Below are 17,653 nucleotides of genomic sequence, written 5' to 3' on the forward strand. Positions count from 1 at the left end.
CCTAAGAAGGTATTAGATACAAATAAAATTTCGAAGGTGATGGCAGTTTATTCAACTCTGCTTTGTACAGCTCTCCTTTCTTGCTCCAGACCCATTCCCTCATCCTGATCCTGGCCGCAGGGGGTTCACTTTTCCTATTGCCCTTAACCTCATCTGACATTTTCCTCCTGGCCACTGATGATGTTTCAGAGTTCCCAAATCTTATTGAACAGTGGATGCAGGAACAGCACAGGTAAACCTTTTCTACTCTGCAGCAACCAGATATCACAAACTTGTATTCTAAACAGAGAACTTGGAGAATTATCTGAAGGAAGAATAGTAGGTCAAGATTTCCAGTCTATTCCATCAAATGTTCTTTTCCCTTCATACTCATCCTGTGTGTTTAAATAAGTATGTCTACACCACAAAATAATTGAAACATCAGTTTTTTCAGTTTAATAAGCTGTCTAATAAGAGTTTCAAATACGTGATTTATGTTAAGTTTGTTAAAATACTGGAATGAGCTCTTGAATCCCAGAACTCTGTGTAGCCACTTCTGTAACCCAAATTCTCCAGGATGGAAACTCCTAGAATAAATGGGATCATCTGAATTTTATCAGTGAGTGAAGGTACAGTAAATAACCACTGAAAACACAGCAAAGATGACAACTTGCATTTTTACAGACCTTTCACTTGAAAACGTTTGAAGCACATTTAATAAATGCTTTTCTTGAAGTGGGTCTGTGGTGATGTTCTGACACTTTGGGAAATGAGAGCAATTCATTTGGAATGTTAGGAGGTCAGAGTGATCAGGAAAATTCCCTGAGCACTCACAGTTTATGTATCTCTTTTTGTCCTAATCCATACATATCTGAAGAGCCAGGGAGGAAATAGCTCCTAGTGAGTGTCCAGCAGTAAAGGTGAGGAAGTGGAGGCACTGTGCTGTGAAAGGGATGAGCGATTGTTTTCCCTGTGGAAGGTGGGAGGCAGCGTTGGATTGTTGGTTTGGGGTTGTTCTCAAGTACTGGGTTTGATTTGCAGGTTCACAGACAGCACAGGAAGTGACAGAAAGCTCAAGATCCAGGAATCTAAAGTTCTTTGTAAAGAGCATTTATGAACAAAGATTTCAGAGCCTGGAAGACACTAGGAATTCTCTCCAACCATATCATTTTATAGACCAGAAAACCAACATCCAGGGAGGTGAACAGACTTGCTCAGGTTCATTGAGTGTCAGCCCTGGGACTGGAACTCATGGCTCTTCTCAGTGCAGGGCTATTTATCCTCCAGGTGTGCTTCAGATATTCTGCAGGCTAGCAGGAACAGGCTGCTCCTGGTCACATCACCCACAGCAAATCTCACTGTCTTTTCCTGGGTACCCTTGCTCTCATGAAGGTCCCCAGCTAATGTGGGCAGGTCACTTAAGAGCAGCAGGAAACGACCACAAGTGTTAAATCTTCAGGCCAGTAAGGGTTCAGGGCTGCAGGCTAACCTTTTTCTCAGTTGTTAATCAGATAAAATTTTTCAACAGAAAAATATCATCCCATGTTTCGAAAAAGGAGGGCAAATGGACTGGCTGACCTAAGAAATGCTTGGTCAGGAGGTATTTTTATTGACTCTCCAATAGCAAAAGTTAAAGTAAATTCAGGAGACCATGCAAGAGCCAAGAGTACAAGGAAGCTTGATAAACACAGCAGGTGGGCGGGGCATTTCCTTCTAACCAGCTTATTTAAACTGGAGGCCAGGTGTTTTGCTCTGTCTCTTGATTCTGCTTCTCTGATTGCAGACATGGCCACCTACACCACCTCTGTGAGTTGGGATTTGATACCGGGTTTGGGGAAGTGAGAGGACCTCTGAGACATGAGAGAGTCTCAGGAATGGATGAAGGACAGTGCTGGGAGGTGAAGGGGGGATGCTGGAAATGCATCTGGAAGGGGAGGAGATGGGTATTGATACCTACTCAATGTGAAGAAAGTTTCCATGAAGAGAACCAGGTCGTTTGGCTTCTGAGTTCTCTTGCATCAAGAGCTTACACTGGTCACTGGTAGGGGTACTGCCGCGGTCTAGCCCCGGCTGATCCAGGGTATTCGAAGGAGAGACGGCATTGGCAATGTATTTAAATATTAATTAGAGATATAAAGAGTAATAGCATGAGGATAGCTCAGTAGGAAAATTCAGTGGAGACAAGAGGCTGAGTAGCTTGGTTTACGTGGAAAATCAATATAACCTGTGACACCAGGTTAGCTCTGACCAAGGAGGCCGCAGGCGCCCTTTCAAATAGCGGAAGGTGCCCCACCTTAGACACCTTCTTGAGTGGGTCTTAGAAGCCCAGGCAAATAAATGGTTGCAGAGGATCTCCACGCTCCAGATGGAGACTCAGCCAGAAATTGAGAAAAAGAATGACATGGGGAGACCAAGTTTTGGTGAGCAAGGCCCACAACTTTATTTTCAACAGGGGCTTTTATACCCTAAGTTGCACATAAGAGGATAATAGGGGATGTGAAATCATACAATTTCAGCAGTCTTTGATCCTTATCGAAACCAGGGTTTCTTTTCTGCAAACTTATCTTATACAAATGGTTTAGGTGATTCACATCATCTTCTGGCTAGAAGGCCTATTAACATTTTATGACTCTTGACAAAAGTTTGTCAACCATAAGACTTATTTTCTCTAAGAGTAATTATTTTAAGATTTGGCGCCATCCTCCAAAGGTGTTAGATAAAGTTGCATTCCTATAGGGCAGAGGTGCAGTGGGTTTACAACAAAGGAAAGAATTTATTACCTTAAGGGTCTAAAGTTGCTAACACCAAGGCCACTACTTATTTTTTCTACATACCAACTATATTAATTAATACACATTCAAGGATACAATACCGGGAATGTGGAAACTTGGCAGCAAGCATTGGCTCATCAATGAAATCTTTTACTAGTTTTATTCTGACAGTTTCTAACTCTCTGAGAGGCTCTAAGCTATTTGAATATCTTAGGCTTCCTGTGCCTCTGCCCTTTGAGGCTGAGAGACTGTAAACAATCGTATGCATAGCTGTAGGAGTCCAGGTAAACTTGTCAGGCGAGTTAGACAGCAATCTGAGGGGTTTAGATTTAAACACTCCTAATGCCCAGGAACTTTATTATTGGAGCTCTAAGTTAACTCTTTGCCAGAGAGAGCGAGATGGTGGTGGGGGACAGCCCCCAGTAAAGTCAGAGGTGAGAGCACAAAGCAATAAAGTAGGCAGACTCTGGTTTTTTGGGGGTAGATGCTCGAGAATATCCAGGGGGACTCCTGAGGCTCGATCCCGCCTTTGCGTATGCCGAGCCTCCTTCCTTACGACCTTCGCCATGAGAGGAGTGCCTCTCGTAGGTTCCCGGCAGGGTACTTGGTAGGAAGTAGGAGTGGGGTTTGTGCTCAGCGCCGAAGAACTGATGCTTTTGAACTGTGGTGTTGGAGAAGACTCTTGAGAGTCCCTTGGACTGCAAGGAGATCCAACCAGTCCATCCCAAAGGAGATCAGCCCTGGGTGTTCATTGGAAGGACTGATGCTAAAGCTGAAACTCCAATACTTTGGCCACCTCATGCGAAGAGTTGACTCATTGGAAAAGACCCTGATGCTGGGAGGGATTGGGGGCAGGAGGAGAAGGGGACGACAGAGGATGAGATGGCTGGATGGCATCACCAACTCGATGGACATGAGTTTGGGTAAACTCTGGGAGCTGGTGATAGACAGGGAGGCCTGGCATGCTGTGATTCATTGGGTGGCAAAGAGTCGGCCACAAATGAGCGACTGAACTGACCCATTACAGAGACCTTCACTGACCAATTGGGAGATGGAATGAACAAGAAACCCTGTTTAGAAAACATCTTCTCTGTACTGTTTTTACTTTTATTTTATAATATTAATTCGTTTATTATAGTGACCCTATTTTCAATATTATTTGGCCGTATGTATTTCTTATGTTTTTATATCTGACCATTATAGGATGATTCTTCACCCATTTTAGAGACCTTCACTAACTCACGGGAAGACAGCAAGACTGAGACTAACAAATATGTCACGTTTCCCTGGGCGGACAGTACCCTGTATTATCCACAAGGCTCCTCTCGTGATCGAATCTTCCAGGTGAGAATACTGGACTGGGGGCCCATTCCCTTCTCCAGGTGATCTTCCCGACCCAAGGACTGAACCCAGGGTCTCCAGCACTGCAGCCTGAAAACATAATAGGCTTTTAATACATGGTAACTATTATCCTTATTTCACATCAGAAAACAGATTTTTTGAGGGTTCTACGCAAGGTAAAGACAGACTGGGGTATAAATTTATATCGCTTTTCATATATTAATCCTAATCTTAGTCATCTGAAAATTGGTTACTACTTCTATTTTATACAGTAAAAAAAGAAGGTAATTGAGATTAAATAATAGGCCCAGGGTCACATGGTTTTTAAATGCTTATCAGGATTTCAACACAAATCTGACTAATTGAAAGATCCTTCCTCTTTTCATGAACCAGGCTCTAATATGCTAGGGATAGTGAAAGATAAAAGTACATGTAAGGCAAAGACTGATCTTTATGTCTAAATAGTTTTATAGTCATACTGGAGATAAATAAATGAAAGAGATAACATTCAGGTTTATAGACCACTGGTTCTAGAGATGTAGAGTTATAAGAAGACAATTCATCTAATTCTGTGATTACATAGCCACACACTAGTTCAGACAGGCAAGCCAAAGATGCCAAACTATGAAAACAGGCACAGAGGGATAAAACTGCAGAGACATCTTTACCGCAGGTACACGTGAATTTCCAAACACATAGCTCAGACATATTTGGACACATATACAAAGACAAACCCCAAAATTACTCTCAAGATCTGGAACACAACTCTGTCTGAAATAATGTTCAATAATCTGTCCCTACACATCATTTGGTATTCCAGAATGTGCCCCTCATCTATAGGACCATTTTTTTTTTTTTGAGATATACCTTTCTTTATTTTTTTAATATAAATTTATTTATTTTAATTGGAGGTTAATTCCTTTAAATATTGTATTGGTTTTTCCATACATCAACATGAATCCACCACAGGTATACACGTGTTCCCCATCCCGAACCCTTCTCCCTCCACCCTCCCCATACCATCCCTCTGGGTCGTCCCAGTGCACCAGCCCCAAGCAACCAGTATCACGCATTGAACTTGGACTGGTGATTCGTTTCATATATGATATTATACATGTTTCAATGCCATTCTCCCAAATCATCCCCCCCTCTCCCTCTCCCACAGAGTCCAAAGGACTGTTCTATACATCTGTGTCTCTTTTGCTGTCTCGCATACAGGGTTATCGTTACCATCTTTCTAAATTCCATATATATGCGTTAGTATACTATATTGGTGTTTTTCTTATAGGACCATTTTTTTAAAGTGTGATGTGTACTTGCCCGCCTTTGTGTCTTATTCTGTGGCAAGTATATTTAGACCTTCAGTTTCCAGGTGAGAAGTTGATCTCTTGCTCCTGCTCTGGATTCTCCGGGTTTGAAGTGGCCGGGGCAGGGATGGAAGAAAGGCCAAGTGACACGACTGTTGATTTCTGAAATGGATGCTTGAGATCAGAGCAGTTACCATAGGGCAGAAGAACTGAGGTGCATGCTTCCTGCTGTTTAGCAGGAGAATGAAGAGAATGTCTTGGGGGTAAGAAGCTCCCTAAGTCCTGGGAAGCACTGAAATCCAGCAGAGGTGAGGATGTGGGTTCCTGGAGAACCCTGTAATGAGGTGTAGACAAGGCAAGGGCCTGACCCTTGCAGCGATGGCAAATCAGGATGAGCTGGTGGTGGCAGCAAAAACATCCTCCCTGGTTATAAAGTGCAGAGCAGTTGTAGAGAATGAGAAAGGGTGTTGATGAGCCTCTTACTGGAGAGGAAACCAGGGAATCAACTACTCCTGGTGTTTAGGAGAGAAGATGGAGATATGGAGACTCTACGACCCTCGCCCTTAATTAGTCCTTTGTATGGAATATTCAGAGTAAGTTCCCCCAGTGTAGTGAAGGGAAAACATTGGAGAGAAAGGCCCTTTGGGGTAGACTGTCCCTGGCAGTGTGTGGAAGCCAGAGGCAGCAGAATTCCTTCTCACATCATTGCTACTCTTAATTTTTAACTGGTTTAAGATTCAATCTCTGCTGAGAGACCTTGGCCAGCTATTTAGCCTCATACTGCTTGGTGTCATCATCTATAATGCATATGTTGCAACCCTCATCTGTGGGGGATTTTTGTTGGTCTGGTAGCTAAGAGTCCACCAGCCAATGCAGGAGACACAGGTACTATCCCTGATCTGGAAAGTTCACACATTCCCTCTGAGCAACAAAGCCAGTGCCCACAACTACTGTGCCTGTGCTCTAGAACCCGTGCTCAGCAACAAGAGAAGCCACAGCAATGAGAAAACTGCATACCACAACAACAGAAAGCCCATGCACAACAACGTAGACCCAGGGAAGCCAAAATTAAATAAATCTTAAAAAAAAAAAAAAAAAAAAACCTTCCCTGTGGGAGATGTTGTAGATTAAATGACATCATCCTCAGTTTTGACTGCAGGTTTGCCCCCTAACCCTCCCAGCTGCTGTCATCCCCACCTCACCCTCTTGGCTCCCTTTTTTCCTTGAAGGGTTTTGTCCTGACTCACTCTCACTCTCTCCACAGCTACCTCCGTGATTCCTGAGAATTCAGTATCCACGGAGACTGTACTTCTATAGCATCTCCTTTCAGTTTCTTCCTCAGTACGCACCTAGACATTTATCACTGTGCTTCATCTCCCTCATATCTTTACATCTCTCTCTCCAGTTTAGATTCCCTAGGCAGTCATTATAATTACTATTTTTTTTCACACATACTATCGAGGTTTGTGTTGAAATCCAGCTAAAATCCTAGCCTTTCCCTGCATCTGTTCAGTTGATTGTGGATGAAGAAAAGGCCATAGTTGTGTTGAGAACTTTCACATAGCATTCATGATCACTAACTTCATTTTTATATTTTTGCAGTTTCATTGAGAAGTAATTTTCACAGCTTGTCAATTTAAAGCATATAATATTATGACTCATATACCTATACATGGCAAAGTGTTTACCACAAAAAGGTTAGCACATTCTTCATCTCATAATCAACATTTTGTATTGTGATGGTGGTGAGAAATTAAAATTCTCCTCTCATAGCAACTTTTAAGTATCCAATACAATAATATTAACTACGGTCAACACCAGCACTCCCCAACCTTTTTAACACCAGGGACTAGTTTCGTGGAAGAGAATTTTTCCAGGGAACTCGGCCAGGGAGCTGAGAAAGGTGGGGATGGTTTTCATTTCTCCTGCCATTCACTTTCTCTGGGCAACCCATCTCCTAACAGGCCATGGTTTGGTTCCTGTTCATTGCCTGGGGTTGGGGACCACTGGTCAACACACTGAGCATTAGATTCCCAGACCTTATCTTTTCATAACTGAGACTTTGTACCTTCAGAACATCCACCTCCACATTTCCTGAAACCCTCAATCCCTGGCAATGTCAAGGGCCTTTTCCTCTGTATTTCATTCTAGGAGCTCTATGCTTAAACGTCTTACATTTTAATCTTTATTCCGTTCAACATTGTGAGGGGGAGTGGGACTCAGATCTGTTTCAGTTTTTCATCATGCAGACATCCCGTTTTCCCAACACTATTTATTAAAAGGTCTATCTTCTCCCCATTGAGCATTCTTGGCTCCCTTGTGAAATAGGTGTTGAACACATATGCACGGGCTTGCATTTGGCCTCTCGTTTCTGTTCCATTGGTCTATATGTTTGTTTTAACCCAAGTGCCAAACTACCATCAACAGTATAGCCCATCTATAGTTTGAGGTATAAATACTCAAGAAATGTTTCCTTTTCTACTCACTTTTTCATTCATCTATTAACTTATCCATGCATTTGGTAACCAGTTAGTAAGTACATCCTGTGTCCGTCAACACGCCTGGGAAGTGCTGAACGTATAGGGTAATTCAGACACAGTCATGACCCTCAAGATTTCCACTGTTCACTAAGGGTAAAGGACAAGCAAGCAGATGACCTTATCGCTGGAGAACATGCTCTAGAAGGCTTGTAGAGTGTCTGGAAAAGGACAGGAGATGAGCACATAACCCGGGAGAGGGTGGAAGAGAGTCAGAGAGGACTTCCTAGAGGAGATGCTGCTTACATTGCATATTCTAATAAATTCAAGGTGTTGAGGGTGGAGTCTGAGGGAAAGGGTGCTCAGTGTCCAGGTGGCAGAGAGCCAGGCAAGTTCAAGGATGCACAGGGAAGTCCACAGAACCATGCATGGAAGCAGCTAGATACACTGATCTGCAGCTCAGGGTGGGGGCTGTGGGTAGACATCTCAGAGGTATTGGCACACAAATATCATTCCTGGCAAATGCCATTTCTGGGCTCAGCATCCTGGAGATTCTGACCAAGGTTCCCTGCTTACTCTGAGAATGCAGACATAGGCACCAACATGGCATAGGCCCCTGGAGCCAGAAGGGCAAGACAGAAAGGCTCTGAGAAGACATGATTTCATTTTAGCAGTTTTAAGCATCCATACTTCCTCTTCTCTTTCCAGAAGTGGTGTGGAGATTTAAGAAATTAAATGAGTGCAAGTTAAGTTTGAAAATAGGCTGCCTTGTTCAATCTTCCTTACTCTTTCCAGGTCCCTCCCCCATCCCTGTCCTGATGCAGGGCTTTTCTCTTTCCAGATCACCTTCAACCTGATCTGAGCTTTTTTGCCTAGCCACTGATGAGGTTTCAGAATCCCTAGATCCTACTGGACAGTGGACTTGGGATAGCACTTTACTGCTGTGTCTCAGTCAAAGCTCACAATTGTGTTTTCTAAACACAGGGACAGTAAGACCTGGAGAGCTGTCTGAAGGGAGAAAAGGCAGGTCAAGGTTTCCACTCGATTCCATCCGGCATTCTTCCCCCTTCACACCAATGTGTTTCAGGATGTATGTCTTCCCCCCAAAAATACACTCAAACAAGTATTAGGTTTTCCAACATGATTCACTCTCTAGTGAGAGCTTCAAAGAGGAGAACATGACATCTGATTAAGGTTTTCAAAATATTGAAATGAGTTCTCGGCTCCCATTCATTACACAGACACTTCTGTAAACCCTGTTCTCCAGGATGGAAAGACCTGGAAAAGACCACCAAGTGTTCAAAGTCATCAAGCCACTGAGGGTCCAGGGCTGCATAGAAGTCAGGATTGGGAGTGGTTAAGGATGTGGTTAAGCACACAACAATTTCCAACACAAAAGGGTCATCTCACTTTAGGAACAAGGAGGTCAGTGGATTGGCTGAGAGGAGACATGCTTGATTAGATGACATTTCTGCTTACGGAATCCACTGTAGAGAAAGTGACAGTAAATTCTCCAGCACTTGCAAGAGCAAAGGGTCCAGGAAAGCCTGACACATACAGCAGGCAGGCAGAGGATTTCCAACCTAGCTGCTTCTATAAACAGGAGGCCAGCTCCTTTGCTCTCTCTCTCGTTTCTACTCTCTTGAGTGCAGAGATGGCTGCTTCCCCTGGTGTAAGTTGGGATTTGATACTGTGGAGGGGAAAGAGAGAGGACCTCAAAGACATGATGGAGCTCTCAGGGTGCCTGAGGGACAGTGCTGCAGAGACTTTTCCCCTAACCATCATTATATAAGAATTCCCAGGTGCATTTTGATTGAGTTTGCTTGGCATTTCTGAAGCAATATTCCTGATCCCAAAGCAGTTTTACAACCTCTTTCATGGGCATTTATGAAAGAGATGGGAAAGAGACGTCTGTTCCAGGGAGTCCCAGAGGGGACAGTGAAGAGCCCTAGACCACCCTGTCAGCTAGGGCCAAGCTGGGAGGCTGTGAATATCTGAGGCATTTATTTTAAAACCTGCCAAGATCTCCACAGCATGATCTTTGACTTTGGCTGATTTTCTGGATTTGTTAGAGGGGCAAAGGAAAAGAGATCTTTTTCCCTCTGAAAAAGTTTCTTGTGACATTGATGGGAAAATGTCAGATGGATGCTGTGGTAAAAAAACAAAGAAGAGTCAGATCCCAGGAAGAACCTGTAGTCAGCAAGCGACATTGGGGCTTTTAGAACTCCCCTTCTCCCGGACTTGGGCTGGGAGGTAATTTCACATAAGAAGGGAGGAGGGGAAAGAGAGATCAAAGTCCAGATCTGTTATTCTCATTCCTTGAAGAGACATCATTTCTTGGAATCCAGATCCTGTGTAAGCTGGAAATTCCCAGCTCCAGCAGCAGTTTCTCTACTGTGCTGTGGAATTGCCTTACAGTGTTCTCTTTTGTCACTCATGGTTCTGGGAGAGCAGTTCTTCTCTACCTTTGCACCAGGGTGCAGTCTTCCTCCAGGCTCTGAGTCCTGCACTCACGGACTCTTTGTTCCCCACCACCAAATGGAGACACACAGATTTTTCCAGGTGGGGCCCACCACCCAGGGATGCTCCTGCCCACATAGAGACCTCCCAAACGCTTCTTGCTTTAATCACCCTAAGGCTCCATGCATCCTCCACTTTCCTTTCTCTCTTTTCCTTCCTTCAACTTGTACCTGTGCTGTAATAAAAAAACATACACGTGTACACACGCCTCACTTTTCTTTCCACTGAGGCACAACAGGAGAAGACAAGGAATGCAGAAATAGAGGTTCACATCTGAACACTTGCTTACCAGCTACTACTAATAGGACGTGTGCTTATCAACAAAAATACTAATACCTACCTCATTAGAATGCTAAATGTTAATGAGTTACCATATAATAATATCTTATGCAGCTTCTGAATATAGTAAGTACTAGGTAAATGTTATTTCTCACTTTTTATTCACTTCCTTATTCATTCATTTAATAATTCATTCATACATTTATCCCTATTAACTATCCTTATTAACCATAACTATTATCCTTATTTCACATCAGAAAAGAGATTTTTTGAGGGTTCTACACAAGGTAAAGACAGATTGAAGTATAAATTTATACTGCTTTTCATATATTAATTCTAATCTTAGTCATCTGAAAATTGATTACTACTTCTATTTTATACAGTAAAAAAGGAAGATAATTGAGATTAAATAATAGGCCCAAGGTCACATGGTTTGTAAATGTTGATCAGGATTTCAGCTGATAACAGCTGGAAAGGACCACCAAGTGTTCAAAGTCTTCAAGCCACTGAGGGTCCAGAGCTACATATAAGTCAGGATTGGGAGTGGTGGATGGCTAAGCACAGAACAATTTCCAACACAAAAGGGTCATCTCACATTAGGAACAAGGAGGGCAATGGATTGGCTGAGAGGAGACATGCTTGATTAGATGACAATTCTGCTTACGGAATCCACTGTAGAGAAAGTGACAGTAAATTCTCCAGCACTTGCAAGAACAAAAGGTCCAGGAAAGCCTGACACACACACAGCAGACAGGCAGAGGATTTTAGCTGCTTCTATAAACAGGAGGCCAGCTCCTTTGCTCTCTCTCCCGTTTCTCCTCTCTTGAGTGTAGAGATGGCTGCTGCCTCTGGTGTAAGTTGGAATTTGATACTGTGGAGGGGAAAGAGAGAGGACCTCCGAGACATGACAGAGATTTCGGGGTGCATGAGGGACAGTGCTGGGGAGATGCGGCGGCCAGGAAGACATCTGGAAGTGGAGGAGACAGGCATGGATACCTACACAATGTGGAGTAAGCTTCTGTGAAGAGAACGTGGTTGTTGGGCCCCTGAGTTCTCTGGTATTGAGACCTCGCGTGGCCTCTGATAGGGTACGTGGTATGAAGTAGGAGTGGCCTTTGTGCTCAGCAGGGCTGGCAAAACTTCAAGCTATGGAAATACTGTTTTGATTCCCTTTTCCCTTATTCTGTTTAGGGATCCAGGGCTCTTAAACCTCCTTCTAGTCCCCAGAGAGAGGTTCACATAACTCTGTTATCCTATATTCTTTATGACCTGAGCTGTTAACTGACATAAGAATATAAACACTTGGAAGGAACTTGGCATGAGGGCAATGCTCAGCACAGAAGAGTGAGACTTCAGGAAAGAAATGTCTGTTGCATCTAGATTAGGAAGATATTTTTGAATGAAGCCTGGAAGAGGTCCTCTGAAGTATTCCAGTGACAAGAATAGGGATTAAAGTTCCCACATTCAAAAATTTGAAGTAAGATATGCCTCCTACTTTCTGTAAGTGGAACCCTGATTTGATTAAAGGAAGAGATCATTTTCTGCAACAGGTAAATTTAAAAACACAGGAAATACAGAGGAGCAAGTGATATTGAACATGAGCATGCTAAGTCACTTCAGTCGTATCTGACTCCTTGTGACCCCATGGACTGTAGCCGACTAGGCTTCCCTGTCCATGGGATTTGCCAGGAAAGAGTACTGGAGTGTGTTTCCATGCCCTCTTTCAGGGGATCTTCCTGACCTGGGGATCAAAGCCATGCCTCTATAATGGCAGAAAACAAAGAGGAATTAAAGAGCTTCTTGATGAGGGTGAAGGAGGAGAGTGAAAGAGCTGGCTTAAAACTCATATTAAAAAACTAAGACCATGGCATCCGTCCGCATTTCTTCATGGCAAATAGAAGGGAAAAAGGTGGAAGTAGTGACAGATTTCCTCTTCTTGGGCTCTAAAATCACTGTGGATGGTGATGCAGCAATGAAATCAGAAGACCTCTGCTTCTTGGCAGGAAAGCTACGACATTACTCACTGACAAAGGTCCATATAGTCAAGATTCAAGTCTATGGTCTTCCCAGTGGTTACATTCGGTTGTGGGAGCTGGACTGTAAAGGAGGCAGAGCACCAAAGAACTGATGCCTTAGAACTTGCTGCTGGAGAAGATTTCTGAGAGGACCTTGGACAGCAAGGAGATCAAACCAGTCAATCTTAAAGGAAAATCAGCCCTGAATACTTGTTGGAAGGACTAATCCTGAAGTTTAAACTCTAGTATTTCAGTCATCTGATGTGAACAGCTGACTCATTGGAAAAGACCCTGATGCTGGGAAAGATTGAGGGCAGAAGGAGAAGAGGGCATCAGAGGATGAGATGGCTAGATGGCATCACTGATGCAATGGACATGAACTTGGGCAAACTCCAGGAGATGGTGAGGGACAGGGAGGCCTGGTGTGCTGCAGTCCATGAGGTTGCAAAGAGTCAGACATGACTTGGCAACTGAACAGCAACAAAAATGTTCAATATTTGGGCTTCCCAGGTGGTACTAATGGTAAAGAATCTTTCTGCTGTAAAACTAGAAACTATAAAACTCTTAGAGGAGAACATAGGAAGAACACTCGATGACATAAATCAAAGCAAGATCCTCTATGACCCACCTCCTAGAGTAATGGAAATAAAAACAAAAGTAAAGATGTGCAACCTGATTAAACATAAAAGCTTTTGCACAGCAAAGGAAACTATACCTTTGAATGGGAGAAACTAACCCTCAGAATGGGAGAAAATAATAGCAAATGAAACAACTGACAAAGGATTGATTTCCCAAATATACAAGCAGCTCATACAACTCAATACCAGGAAAACAAACAACCCAATCAAAAAGTGGGAAAAAGACCTAAACAGACATTTCTCCAAAGAAGACATACAGATGGCTAACAACCATGGAAAGATGCTCAACATCACTCATTATTAGAGAAATGCAAATCAAAACCACAATGAGCTATTACCTCATAGCAGTCAGAATGGCCATCATCAAAAAGTTTACAAACAATAAATGCTGGAGAGGGTGTGGAGAAAAGGGAATGCTCTTGCACTGTTGGTGGGAATGTAAATTGATACAGCCACTGTTGAAGATGGTATGGAGATTCCTTAAAAAACTAGGAATAAAACCACCATATGACCCAGCAATCCCACTCCTAGGCATATACCCTGAGGAAAATAAGGTTGAAAAAGACACATGTATCCCACTGTTCATTGTTGCAGTATTTGCAATAGCTAGAACATGGAAGCAATCTAGATGCCTATGGACAGGTGAATGGATAAAGAAGTTGTGGTACATATACACAATGGAATATTACTCAGCCATAAAAAGGAATGCATTTGAGTCAGTTCTGATGAGGTGGATGAACCTAGAACCTATTATACAGAGCGCAGTGAGTCAGAAAGAGAAAAATGAATATCATATTCTAACACACATACACAGAATCTAGAAAAATGGTTCTGAAGAATTTATTTACAGGGCAGCAATGGAGAAACAGACATAGAGAATACACTTATGGACATGGGGAGTGAGGAGGAGAGGGTGAGATGTATGGAAAGAGTAACATGGAAGCTTACATTACCATATGTAAAAATAGATAGTCAATGGGAATTTGCTGTATGGCTCAGGAAACTCAAACAGGGGCTCTGTATCAACCTAGAGCAGTGGGATGGGGAGGGAGATGGGAGGGAGTTTCAAAAGGGAGGGGCTATATGTATACCTATGGCTGATTCATGTTGAGGTTTGACAGAAACAACAAAAGTCTGTAAAGCAATTATCCTTCAATAAAAAATAAATTAAAAAATAAAAGAATCCTTCTGCCAATGCAGGAGACTTAAGAGGCATGGCTTTGATCCCCAGGTCAGGAAGATCCCCTGAAAGAGGGCATGGAAACACACTCCAGTACTCTTTCCTGGCAAATCCCATGGACAGGGGAACCTAGTCAGCTACAGTCCATGGGGTCACAAGGAGTCAGATACGACTGAAGTGACTTAGCATGCTCATGTTCAATATCACTTGCTCCTCTGTATTTCCTGTGTTTTTAAATTTACCTGTTGCAGAAAATGATCTCTTCCTTTAATCAAATCAGGGTTCCACTTACAGAAAGTAGGAGGCATATCTTACTTCAGATTTTTGAATGTGGGAACTTTAATCCCTATTCTTGTCACTGGAATACTTCAGAGGACCTCTTCCAGGCTTCATTCAAAAATATCTTCCTAATCTAGATGCAACAGACATTTCTTTCCTGAAGTCTCACTCTTCTGTGCTGAGCATTGCCCTCATGCCAAGTTCCTTCCAAGTGTTTATATTCTTATGTCAGTTAACAGCTCAGGTCATAAAGAATATAGGATAACAGAGTTATGTGAACCTCTCTCTGGGGACTAGAAGGAGGTTTAAGAGCCCTGGATCCCTAAACAGAATAAGGGAAAAGGGAATCAAAACAGTATTTCCATAGCTTGAAGTTTTGCCAGCCCTGCTGAGCACAAAGGCCACTCCTACTTCATACCACGTACCCTATCAGAGGCCACGCGAGGTCTCAATACCAGAGAACTCAGGGGCCCAACAACCACGTTCTCTTCACAGAAGCTTACTCCACATTGTGTAGGTATCCATGCCTGTCTCCTCCACTTCCAGATGTCTTCCTGGCCGCCGCATCTCCCCAGCACTGTCCCTCATGCACCCCAAAAGCTCCGTCATGTCTCGGAGGTCCTCTCTCTTTCCCCTCTGAGCTATTACTATAAACCACTGGGACATTAAAAAAGAAACTAACAGGACAGAGGATGCATCTTCTAACCAGAATTTCCTTGTAACATATTCAAGGAGGAAGCCCTGTGAGCATTTCATTAGGTTCTCAAGTCTGAGAAACTCTTTTTGGAAATCTGGTGTACATCTTTGGATACTTTGTAATTGTATTTAATTTTTTAAAATATTTTATTGGAGTATAATGTCTTCCCAGGTGGCTTCCCAGGTTTTTCAGTGGTAAAGAAACTGCCTGCCATAGCAGGAGACACAAGAAATCCAGGATCCATCCCTGGGTTGGGAAGATTCCCTGGAGAAGGAAATGAAAACACAGTCCAATATTCTTGTCTGGAAAATCACATGGACAGAAGAACCTGGCAGACTACAGTCCATAGGGCTGCAAAAAGTCAGACACGACTAAGCACATGTGTATGTGACCGTATACACACACACACACACACACACACACACACACACACACAGTGTCTTTACAACGTCGTGTTACTTTCTGCTATACAGCAAAGTCAATCAGGTATACGTGCATATACAGCACCTGTTTTTTTGGATTTTCTTCCCATTTAGTTCAACACAAAGCACTGAGTAGAAGTTCCCTGTGCTATACAGTAAGTTCTCATTAGGTATCTATTTTTATGTCAATTCCAATTTGCAGTGAATTTTGACATCTGACAAACTTTGTATGGAAAGGGAAATAGGCAAGTGAGGTGGGAAATCATTGAAATATTTTGGAATGGATAAGAGGTATGATCACAAAGGAATAGGACAGTTTTTCTTGCCTTATAACCTGGAAAATTCCAAAGAAGGAAGGGATACAGCTTGTTGGAATGGATGAGGAGGATCAGGCATGCATTGAAGGGTGGGAACAATAAGAAGGGGGAATAAAGGATGCAAATGGTAGCAGGTACTATAGGTAATTGTCTTCTGTCCTTCCTTGTCCCGGTGAATGTCCAGTCTGAGCAAGGGAAATTAAAGAGCTTCACTGCCCTCTCACAGAACAGAAAGAAGAACATCAGTGACCACTCTCGATTTGAAGCTCAGGTTCCTGTGAAAAATAAAGACCCTCAGAGGAGTTTGAAGACCGTAACACCCCAGAGGACCCCCAGAGGATCCCGAGAGGATGGGGCCTACGTGCCTAGCATTGATGTAGCAGTGGAGGACATCATGAGGCTGCTGTGCTCCGTCTCTGAGAAGAAGAAGATTAAGGCGGCCTTCAAGTACTCCTTGTTGGGTGGCCTAGTTACTGGGACTGTGGCCGCTGTGGGTGGTTTGGTGGGTGGTCCACCAGGATTCGCCATTGGGGGAGCCGTCGGGGGTCTGTTAGGTGCATGGATGACGAGTGGAAAGTTTAAGCCAGTTCCTCAGATCATAATGGAGCTACCAGCTGACAAACAGGAGAGGCTCTTTATCAATACCATTGCCATCCTTAGGAACCTGTCCTGGACAAATGTCGAGCAGCTGACCATGCTGGTCATGGGCAGTAAGACCCTGAAGAAGCAGCTGGTGGATATGCTGAATAACTATTTCATCAAGGAGCTGGGATTAGAAATGAAGTAGGACAAGTACTACAATACTTGTCCTGGGAAGCAGTACTCTGCCCTGGGAAGCAGCGTCCATTTGGATGATTCCAAATTTGTTATGGTTGATGTATAACTGATTTGCAATGTCACAGTTTTTTGTGGGGGTACAGAAAAGATAATTTACTTTTTCTGCATTGATGGATGACCATCCTGGGAGTGCAGTGATACCCAGAGTAAAAGACCGTTTATCCTTTTTATTGTTACTTACTAATCACATCCTTTGAAAAATTCTCAAAATTAATCAGAAAGATAAATAGAACTCAAAGAGTGGACAGTGTAGGGAGGAAACCTGCAGAATATTTCTAGCTCAGGGATTCTCTGATTCTAACATAATTGACTAAATGGCAGAATTCATATAAGCATAATATACTATAAACTAATAAATGAAAATTTAAGGCAAATTAGAGATAACATTCAAGGAAGCTTGCAATTTAATCCTTTCTTGGTTCCCTCTGATTTATCTCAAAATGTCTCTTTCTTTTCCATCCAACAATATAGTAAGTTTTAGGTGGGGGGTCTCATGTTTTACTCATATTTGTATTTGCATCTATGTTTAGCCCAGTGCTCCATCTGTCAAATCAGTAAATAAACATTGTGCCAAACTCACTTTCTACTTACAGA

At 42.9% G+C, this 17,653-nt stretch overlaps 1 protein-coding gene across 2 annotated transcripts; it reads left to right on the forward strand.

Annotated features, from left to right (window-relative positions):
• The first annotated feature begins 1,730 nt into the window (after positions 1-1,730).
• Positions 1,731-17,651, forward strand: LOC102414583 (protein C19orf12 homolog). 2 transcript variants are annotated; one of them, XM_045162710.1, is made up of 3 exons: positions 1,731-1,785; positions 3,954-4,094; positions 16,407-17,651. In XM_045162710.1, exons 1-3 carry the CDS (start codon positions 1,765-1,767, stop codon positions 17,007-17,009), a joined length of 765 nt encoding a protein of 254 aa, XP_045018645.1. In that variant the 5' UTR covers positions 1,731-1,764; the 3' UTR covers positions 17,010-17,651. The 2 variants fall into 2 exon arrangements, with proteins under 2 accessions (XP_045018645.1, XP_045018646.1); XM_045162711.1 differs by having other exon boundaries at positions 16,449-17,651.
• Positions 17,652-17,653: the final 2 nt, after the last annotated feature.

This window comes from Bubalus bubalis, chromosome 2 (assembly GCF_019923935.1).
Source record: "Bubalus bubalis isolate 160015118507 breed Murrah chromosome 2, NDDB_SH_1, whole genome shotgun sequence".
Lineage (NCBI taxonomy): Eukaryota > Metazoa > Chordata > Mammalia > Artiodactyla > Bovidae > Bubalus > Bubalus bubalis.